Source organism: Aythya fuligula, chromosome 24 (genome assembly GCF_009819795.1).
Source record: "Aythya fuligula isolate bAytFul2 chromosome 24, bAytFul2.pri, whole genome shotgun sequence".
In the NCBI taxonomy this organism is placed as follows: Eukaryota; Metazoa; Chordata; class Aves; order Anseriformes; family Anatidae; genus Aythya; species Aythya fuligula.
In genome coordinates, this window is record NC_045582.1 from 1,911,127 (window position 1) to 1,921,297 (window position 10,171).

General features: G+C 68.7%; 1 protein-coding gene across 1 annotated transcript; it reads right to left on the reverse strand.

Annotated features, from left to right (window-relative positions):
* Nucleotides 1-8,785: 8,785 nt before the first annotated feature.
* Nucleotides 8,786-9,856, reverse strand: NEUROD2 (neuronal differentiation 2). Its single transcript, XM_032202892.1, has one exon. It carries the CDS (start codon nucleotides 9,854-9,856, stop codon nucleotides 8,786-8,788), a length of 1,071 nt encoding a protein of 356 aa, XP_032058783.1.
* Nucleotides 9,857-10,171: the final 315 nt, after the last annotated feature.

Below are 10,171 nucleotides of genomic sequence, written 5' to 3' on the forward strand. Positions count from 1 at the left end.
GGACGGATGGACAGACACGTGGATGGACGGACGGACGGACGGACGGACAGATGGATGGATGGACGGATGGATGGATGGATGTGTGGATGGCTGGATGGACAGACAGACACATGGATGGGTGGACAGACGGACAGACAGACACATGGATTGGTAGACAGACAGACAGACATGTGGATGGGTGGGTGGGTGGATAGACAGACACATGGATGGGTGGGTGAGTGGACAGACAGATGGATGCGTGGATGGCTGGATGGACAGACAGACACGTGGATGGGTGGACGGACGGACAGACACGTGGATGGATGGACAGACAGACAGACATGTGGATGGGTGGGTGGATGGATGGACGGATGGATGCATGGATGGACAGACAGACACATGGATGGATGGACAGACGGACAGACAGACACATGGATGGGTGGACAGACAGACACATGGATGGATGGATGGCTGGACACACAGAAGGGCAGACAGACAGACAGACGGACAGGGGACGGGTGGGTGCCTGTGGGGGCACAGGCGCCAGCTGGACAGACGGACACGCGGTGCCGGACGGCTCCCCACGCGCAGGAGCCACCAGAAGCTGCCGTGGCTCAGTGGCTGTCCCCGTGCCCCCATCCCTGGGGGGGCCAGGCCCCGCTGCAGCCCCTCCCTGGGCACCGGGACCCCCAGGAGCTGCAGCACCCATGGGACGGGCACACCGGGGGTGTCCCCAGCAGCGCGCCCCCACCCTTGGGTGCCCCCGGGGACCCTCCTGGCCCCAGGGACGGGGACAGCTCTTGGCCAATCCCCACCCAGGACTCGTGCCTCCACCCAATCCGCTGTCAGGACTTGTGCTGCTGACCAATCAGAGCCGGCCCCTCCCTCTGCCCCGCCCACGCCCCCCTATATAAGCCGGGTGCTCCCCAGGGTGCTCCGGGTCCCGCTGGGTGCTGCTGGTGGCCGGATGGGGACGCGCGGTGGCGGGGGGCGCGTCTTGGCCGGGCTTTGCTCCACACCAGCTCCGTGTTCCCTGGGTGGGGGGACCCAAGGGACCCCCCCCACCGCCCCCCACCTACCCTGGGGACCCACGGAGCGATGGGGAAACTGAGGCACGGCTCACCTGCGGGGCCAAGGAGCGAGGCCACCCCCATCGCGTGGTCCCCAAAACCTTCCCTTTGTCCCCGTGGGCATCCCCCGCTGCTCACCCCTAAAAAATAACCCCGCAGAGGGACACGGGGGGGGGACGCGGGGGGGACCTGGGGGGTGAAGGTCGGGTGAAGGGCGCCGGCGGCACGCGGAGGGGCGGTGGCGGAGCCGGCGGGGCGGGGGATAATGCAGCGAGACGTGCCAGCTGTACCCGGAGAAAGGCAAATAATTCAGCAGCACCAACCGGAGAGGAACCAGCCCTCGGAGCCACGTGCCAAAATACCAGCAGTAAAGTAGTTAAATTAATCCAGCGCGCGAGCGAGGGAGCCTGCGAGAGCCGGCTTGGGCCCCAATCCAAAGGAGTTAATGTCCCACAGTATGATCGATTAGTTGTCAGATGTGATTTCAAACCAATACAAGATGAATAGCATAATTTTCCTTCTCTCATTTTAGACAGAATTAAGAATCCATTAGCTAACACAAATTTTTGGCAACTTTAATAAAAAGCTCCAATATACATTTGTAGCAAACGCTCCCCCAGGTCCCCGCCGGGATGCAGCCGGCCTCCTTCCCTCCCTCCCTCTCCTCCAGCCGCTGGGGGGGCTCAGCCTCGACCCCCGGCCTCCCCCACCGGGAGGGTGCCAACGGCACGAGGCCGATGCCCACCGGCGGGGGTCTTCCTTTGGCATTGGGTTTGGGGCGCCCCAGCCGGACCCCAGCCCGGTGAAGCCGCGGTGCCACGGGTGTGATGATTTGGGGGGGGGGTCTCGGTGGCGGGGGCTTTGTGCCGGGGCGGCCACGCGGGGACTCGTCAAGGACAAAACCGCGCACAAGCTGCTGCTGCCCGCGTGCCCGCAGGCGCGGGGCCGCCGTGCCAGCCCAGCCGTGGCCATTACGGCTGCGCGCGCCAGCTGCGGCCGCACGATCCCGCGTCCCCGGGGAGGCCGGGGGGAGCCCGGGCACCGTGCCACCGCCGGGGCTGCCGCCACCGCCGCCACCGCCACCACCGCCGCCCTCCCCGGCGGTGCCAGGCGCGGGGGGCTCCGGGGTTGGGCGGGCGGTGGGGAGAGGGGATTTGGGAGGTGTGGGTGAGGATGAGGGTGCGCCAAAGGTGCCGCCGTGGGGGCTCATTGAGGTTTGGGGTGAGCCAAGGTGGGGAGGGGGCCTCATCCTGCACCACGCCTGGCTCCTCTCCCCAAGCATCCCCAAACCACCCGGTGATGGAACTGATGTAGATCTTGCCGTGGGTGATTCAAGAGTGCCCCGGCCTCATTGCTCAGCCCCACGGACAAGAGCGAGTGCTGGGCTTGGAAAAGTGACCCCACAGAGCACCCATGGGTGCTGAGGTCCTGGCACCACACAGCGCCCACTGCCAGGGGCTTGGGGCCAGGCAAGAGCCCAAGGGCAGAGCTCGGCCGCGGGCACCCCTCCTCCTGCCCTCGCTGCTGGATCTCCGGATTTTAGGCACCAAATGGGGTTGAATTAGGATTATTATCACAGCTGTTCTAAATGTAATTAGTTTTGCTCTGAACTTGTTTGCTTTGCCGGGATTACGGCACAATCCAGCCGATCCGCCCGGCGCTAACTTGAGAAAGGCTTTAATTACTCTAATAAAGAGGATGCCGGGTTAATTTGATGATTCCAAAGGTGTGTTTTTCAATTACATTTAACAAAAAGATTTATAGTCGGGTAAAATTTAATTAGGAGCGTGCGGGAGGGCCAGGCCAGCCGGGAGGCTGCTCACTGCGGGGCAGCGGCGCGGGGGCTGCGGGACCTTGGCCCAGCCCTGGCGGTGCCACCGTGCCCCTCGCAGCCACCGGGGTCCGTCCAGGGCACCGTGGCCGTCTGTCCTGCCCCGTGGCCATCTGTCCTGCCCTATTTCCAAGCCCTCTCTGCCCAACCCAAGGATGGGAGCGGGTCAGGGCTTTGCTGTGATGCCGCAGAGCCCCACCGTGCGCCATCCCCGGTGCTGTGTCCCCCCCCCCCAAGCCCCGTGGCCCAGGTGGGTGTTTTGGGGGTGTTGGGGCCCCTCCGTCACCGCGCCGGGTGCGCGGAGGCGTCAAGCGGAGCTGCTGTCTCCTCGCTGTCAGGATCCGATCAAAGCAGATGGGATCCAGCTGTGAGCACCAGCATGAGGAACAGGCTGCCCGAGCCGGCGGGAGGAGAGGGGACGGAGCCGAGAGGGTGCTTGGGGGTGCAGGGGGGGGGGACACGGGCGCTGCTGCCCACCCGCCGCAGACCTCGGGCGAGCCCGGCCGCGGCGGAGCTGCCAAGAGAAATGGGCAGATTATGGGAGGGACGCAGGCCAAGGCAGGGCTGCGATGCAGCCGCCGTAAATCAGCTTTTAAGTAGCAGCAAAATGGACATTTCCCATATGAGATGTGCCACCGCCTGCCACGGGGAGGGGGGGGAGAGGGCAGCGAGCCGGGGGGGGGGGGGGCAGGCCTGGCCCCAGGGTGAGGGGATGGGGATGGGGATGGGGATGGGGATGGAGATGGGGACGGGGATGGGGACGGGGTGGCACACGCAGCTGGGTGTCCAGAGGTGCCAAGGGGATGGGGCTGGAGCCCAGGATGGGGGTCCCAGAAAAATGGGAAGGGAAGGGAAGGGAAGGGAAGGGAAGGGAAGGGAAGGGAAGGGAAGGGAAGGGAAGGGAAGGGAAGGGAAGGGAAGGGAAGGGAAGGGAAGGGAAGGGAAGGGAAGGGAAGGGAAGGGAAGGGAAGGGAAGGGAAGGGAAGGGAAGGGAAGGGAAGGGAAGGGAAGGGAAGGGAAGGGAAGGGAAGGGAAGGGAAGGGAAGGGAAGGGAAGGGAAGGGAAGGGAAGGGAAGGGAAGGGAAAGGAAGGGTCCCCGTGGCTGTGTGAGGCTCCCGCCGTGCAGCGGTGTCCCGCAGCGAGGGCCCGGCTGCCATGGGGGGGCTCAGGTGGGCGCCACCTGCTCCCCACCGCTCCCGGCCAGGGCTGGCCCCGCGCCCGCTGGCTCCAACCTCCCCCCGCTGCCCCCACCGGGGCTGTGCCCCCTCTGCCCCCCCCCGGGCTTGGGGAGGGCTCCGCAGAGGGGCGCCCCCCCCCCCCATCCCCGGCTGCTGCCCAGTCCCAGGGGGTCCCCTCCTCGCCCATTCTCTCGCCCGTCCCCACGGGGCGCGGGGAGCTCCCCACGGGCACCACCGCGAGTGGGGGCGACCCCGGGAGCCCTCCGGGGGTCACCCCACGGGGGGGGAGAGGCTCCGGGCCGAACCGAGCCGAGCCGAGCCGGGCCGGGCTGTGCCGTGGGGGCTGCCAGGGGCTGCGCAGCATTCCGGAGTACCAGGCATTTGTGCTCGGCGGGGCCGTGCCAGCAGGCGTTGGCAGGTTTGGAGCTTCGCAGCGATTCCAGGCACAGATGTCCTTGTTTTAACTCCTCTGCGATGAATCCTGGCAGGCCGGCCTGGGGGAGGGGGCGGCTCGGCAGCCCCCCCGGTGCACCGGGGGCCCGCTGCCAGCCCCGGCCCGCCCCGATGCCCCCCCCCCACCCCCGGGCAGCCCCAGCCCCGGTGGCCGCTCCCGAGCAGACGAAGCCCCCGCAGCCCTCGCAGCCCCCACGGCCCCCACGGCCCCCGCAGCCCCCTCCTGGCCCCGGGGGGGGGGGGTCTCGGCCCGGCCGGGCTGGCCCGGTGGTGGCGTCGGGCCGGGCTCCGCAGCGCGGCGGGCTCCCAGCGCCGGCAGCATCCGTTTTTTATGGTATCTGCAATTTTGGCAGAAATCTGTCTTTAATTTAGCTGTCCATATAAAAATCCGCACTGTATAATAATGAACAGATGCCATGAAATTTAAACTGAAGCAATGACTCCTCCTCCCCCCCCCCCCCCGGCTGGCACTCGCCGGTGGCAGCGGCGACCCGGAGCTGGCGCTCGCTCCGCGCCACCCCCCCCCCCCCACCTCGGTCCCCCGCGCTCCCCGGGGCCGGGCCGGGCTCAGGGCACCGGGGGCGCCGGGAACGCCCGATCCGGGGGGGCCGAGAGGCTGGGGGAAGAAAGGGGGGGGCAGAAATCGCCCCCCGGTCTCGTCCTGCCCGGCTGAGCCCGGCCGAAATGCGCCCATCGGATGCTCGCGGTGGCCCCGGGCCCCCGGTACCCCCCCGGTACCTCCCGACCCCAAATGTCCCCGACCCTGCGGTCACATAAAATTGTGCCAAATCCTAATGGGGGGTGCGGGGGCAACTCCCGGCCTCCCGGCTCCCTCCGCTGGGAACGGGAGCGGAGCACCGAGCGCGGGCAGGCCGGGCACCGGGGCGGGGAACCGGGATCGGGCACCGGTTCCTCGCACCTCGGCCGCGCACCGGAGCTCTCCTCGGAGCCGTGCCCGGCGGCGGGGCCGCATTGCGGGGCCGCTCCGTGCCCGAGCAGCACCCGCAGCTCCTCGCCTCGGCGGGGCCGCCCGGGCTCTGGGGAGCCAAAATCACGGGAATTAAAAAAAAAACGAGGCGTTAAAGCCCGGCCCCGCCGTGCAGCCCGGGCACACCGGGCCCTTCCCCGCCGGGCCCTTCCCGGAGCCCCGGGGGCGAGCAGATGCCGGTCCCCCCCCCCTTCCTCCCGCAGCCCCCCTGGGGGTCCCGCCGCCTGCCCCTCCATCCCCTTTCCGGTGGGCTCCCGCCTTTCGCCGCCGCATCTCCGGGCCCCGGTGCCGGTGCCGGCCCCAAACACCGGCTCCTCGCCCCCTTGGTGGCCCCGCCGCAGTCGCCGGCCGCCCGGAGCCCCCCCCCGGCTTCGAGCCCCCCGCCCCGGGGCTTTTCCCGCAGAGAAACCGTTCCCGTCCCGGGGCCGGGCGGCGGCCGTCGGAAGAGGCTCCGCTCCCCCGCGGGCACCGGCGAGGGCCGGGGCCGGGGTCGGCGGGGCTTTGGGGGGGCTCGGGGAGGCCACGAGCACCTCGGGGGGGGCCCGCTGCCCCGGCCGGGCCCGGTTCGTCGGGGCAGGGCCGGAGCCGCTTCCCGTCGGGCCGCTTCCAACCCCGGCCGGGGCCGTCCGTGCCCGCGGCCCCGAAAACGCCGGATTTTCCCCCAAATCCGTGGGGCCGCGGGGGCACGGCGCACGCTGTCCCCACGCGAGTTTTCTCCCCGAAGCGGCTTCCCCGAGGGAACCCGAGGGCTCCGTGCCCGCACTCCCGGTGCCGGTGCCCGGTGCCTGCAGCCGGCGGGGCCGGGGGGAGCGGCGCCGTGTGCCCGGGAGCCCGCTCCGCGTCCCGGGGTCGCGGCCGGCGGGGGATGAGCCCCGGTGGCGGGGACGGGGAAGGGACCGGCGGCGGTTGGCCGGGGCAGGCGGCTGGGCACGGCGCCCGCTCAGCACCGCCGCGGCGGACAGCTCCGCGCCGCGCACCGGCACCGGGCACCGGGCACCGGGCACCGGGCATCGGGCACCGGGTACCGGGCACCGGGTACCAGGAACCGGGAACCGGGCACCGAGCACCGGGCACCAGGCACCGGGCACCGGGCACAGCGCAGCGGGCACCGTGCCGAGCCTTCGAGCCGACCGGGCACCGGGGCGGCCACAAAGGACCCGGCCTGGCCACCGCCACCGGGCACCGCGCCGTGGCCACCGGCACCGCGGATCGATGCCAGCCGCGGGCAGCGAACCAAGGCCAGCTCAGAGCCGCCGTCCCCGGGGGAGCGGAGCGGTGCCACCGCCCGGGCTGCCCGCCGCGGCTCGCCGGTGGCCGCGGGGCCGGGTCCGAGCGGGGTCCGCGGCTCCTGTTCCCGGTGCCTTTATTGGCGGGGGGGGGACACCGCCTCCCCGGTCCCGGGGGGGACACCCGTGGGGCAGAGCCGCGTTATATCAGCGCCTCCCCACCGCGGGCCGCGCACTCGGGCACGGCGGAGCGACGGAGCGGTCCCGGGGCCGGTCCCGGGGCCCGGCGCGGGGCGGGGGTCGTTCCGCCGCGCCCCCCCTCTCGCTCCCCGTTATCCCCTTCTCCGTGCCCTGGGGCGGGCGGGTCGGAAGGAAAGCGGCGAAGGCGGCGGAGTCAACATTGAATATTTATTAATCGCCGTCGAAGGACGCTCGGTAATTACAGGTTCGCCTCGCATCGCACCGGCCGCGGCTCGTCACGGCCGAGAAGTCCTGGCGGGGGCCGCCGCCGCGGGGCTGCAAGCGTCCAGCGGGCCGGGGGGGGCCCGGGGGGGCCGATGCATGCAGTGGTGGTGCCGGGACCCCGGCCCGGAGCCCCCGCGCCGCCCCCGCCGCCAAGCAGTGTCCGCGGCGGCGGGGAGCGGGGGGCGCGGAGCGGGCGCGGCTCCCGGCGCGGGGGGGCTCTTGCATATCGTTGGCCATAAATATTTATTAATCGAAATGAAACGGAACAGAAACACGAAAGCACTTCTGGTGTCGGACAGGCGGGTCCCCTTTGCTACAACTGTTTTTTTGTTTTTTCTTTTTTGTTTTTGTGTTTTTTTCTTTTTTCTTTTTTTTCTTTTTTTTTTTTGCAAAACTTTTTTTTTTTTGTTTTGTTTTCGTTTTCAAAACATTTCTCAGAAATCCTCCTCCTCCCTGGTCTCTCTAAAAATGCTGGTTTCTCTAAGGTGGTGCGGGCAGGTTCAAAAATAGCGTTATCTCCGGTTTCCGGCGTCTCCCGACCGAAGGAATGCATCACACCGGGGCGAAGACGAAGGGGCCGGCTCGGGACCGGGAGCCGCGGGGGCCGGGGCGCCGCCAGCCCCGCCGGAGCCCCGCCAGCCCCGGCCGCTCCCGCTTGCATAGCTGCGGGCTGCCCTGCCGTGCCCGGCCCCGGTTCCGCCAGCTCGGGAAAACCGGGGCGGCTCTGCATTTTTTTTCTTTATATTTTTTTTTCTTATTTTTTCTTTTTTTTTCCTTTTTTTTTTTTTTTTCCGTTTCAAGTTTTTTTTTTTTTTTTTTTTTTTTTTTTTTTTTTAAAACAGGTAAAAAACGTCCTGACACACGCGCTGCGAGAGGAGCTCCGGGCACCGGGGGCCGGGAGCGGGGCCGGGCCGGGCCCCCCCAAAGCAAAGTGCATCTCTGAGCGTCCGCCGGGCCGGGCCTGCTTGCATAGATAGAAATATTGGGGTCTCCGTTTCGCCTCTTTATTGCTTCGGAAAGTTTCGCTCCGCGCCGCAGCGCGCTCTCCTCTCGCTCCCACGGGCCGGGGCAGCGGGTGTCCAATGCTCGGGGGGGCTCACGGCGGCGGAGGGGAGAAACGGCCCAAAACGGTTACGGGGCGGGGCGGGGGGGGGCGAGAAATAAAAACGAATTAAAAAGCAAACGACGCGGCCCGACCCAGCGCCCCGGGCCGGGCTGCGGGCGCGCCTCCGCCGCTGCCGGGGGGGGCCTTGGGCAGCGCTCGGCGCCCTCCCCCCTCGCGGGATAAATAATAATAATAATTTAAAAAAAAAAAAAAAAAAAAAAAGAGAGAAAAAAAGGAGAAATCCTCCAAAAAAAAGCACTTTGTCCCCACGGGGCTCGGGGACCCGCCGCCGGGGCCGGGTCCCCATATTGCACCAAAGCCCACGGCGGAGCCCCGGGGGCCGGTCCGCGGGGCCGCCGCGGCCCCCCCGGCCGGGGCTGCGGGGGGGGGGGGGGGGGGGGGGAAGAGGGAAAGGAAGGAGGAGGAGGAGGAGGAGGAGGGCGGGCACGGGGAGGGGGCGGCGGCGGGGCCGGGGCGGGGTGGGGGGGGGTCAGTTGTGGAAGAAGGCGTTGAGCTCCTCGTACATGGGGCCCCGCTCGTGCGGGAGGTGCATGTCGTAGGGGAAGATGTTCTCGGAGTGCACCCCCCCGCGCATCCCCGCCGAGCCGAAGACCAGGTTGTGGCCGGCGGGCCGGGAGCCGGGCAGCGCCGAGTAGTGCATAGAGTAGTGGTAGCTTTTCTCGTGGTCGGGGGAAGAGTCTTGCTTGAGGGAGAAGTTGCCGTTAATGCACAGGGGGGGGCTGAGCCCGCCGTCGTACTCCGAGCTGTTGTAGTCGGGGGACGCGTTGCCGTAGAGGCTCTCGTAGGCGGAGGCGCAGTAGCTGTGTGTCCTCAGCCCGTGCGAGCCGGGCCCCGCGGGCGGCGGGCACTGCGCCGCGGCCAGCCGCGAGCAGGGGTAGGGGTAGGGGTGCACGGCGAAGGAGGCGTTGGGGCCGTGGTAGCGGCCCCCCTCCTGGCCCTGCTCCGTCAAGAAGTTGCGGGAGTTGAGCTGCAGGCAGCCGGCCACCAGGTTGGTGGTGGGCTGCGACAGCCCCTTGCACAGAGTCTGCACGTAGGACACCAGGTCGGGCCGCTTGCCCGAGCGCAGGATCTCGGAGAGAGCCCAGATGTAGTTCTTGGCCAGGCGCAGGGTCTCGATTTTGGACAGCTTCTGGGTTTTGGAGTAGCAGGGCACCACCTTGCGCAGGTTGTCCAGGGCGGCGTTCAGGTCGTGCATTCGGTTCCGCTCGCGGGCGTTCGCCTTCTGCCGCCGCAGCTTGGAGCGCTCCAAGCGCGCCTTGGTCATCTTGCGCTTCTTGGGGCCGCGCTTCTTGGGCCGGTCTCCCTCGGCCTCCTCCAGGCCTTCCTCCTCCTCCTCCTCCTCCTCCTCGTCCCCTCCTAGCTCCCCTTCCTCTTTGCTCTCCCCCAGCGAGCCCTCGGGCGGCTCCTCGGGGAGGGCGCAGCCCTTACCCTTGCGCTCCTCCTTGTCGCTGCGGGCATCCTCCTCGCACTCCTCGGCCCAGCTGGAGAATTTCTGAACTTCGGGGATGAGGCTGGGCTCGCTGAAAAGTCGCGTCAACATGATGGCTGCAGCGGGGGGCAAAGAGCGCCGTTACCGCGGCCGAACCGGCCCCGCCGCCCCCGCCCCGCCGGCCGGGGCTCGCCGCCGGCCTCCGGTGGGGAAGGAGTTGGGGGGGATGGAGGGGGGGTTAAAGGGGTGGGGGGGGGGGGGACGCGGGCGGAGCCGCCGTTCCCCGGCCCCCGGGAGCGGCCCCGGGGAGGTGAAAACGAATGCGCGGAGGGGCCGCCCCCCGCCGCCCCCCGCCCGGGCTGCCCGGCACCGGGGGCACCGGGGCACCCTCGGGGCGGGGCGCCGCGCCCCGGGTCCCCCCCCCCC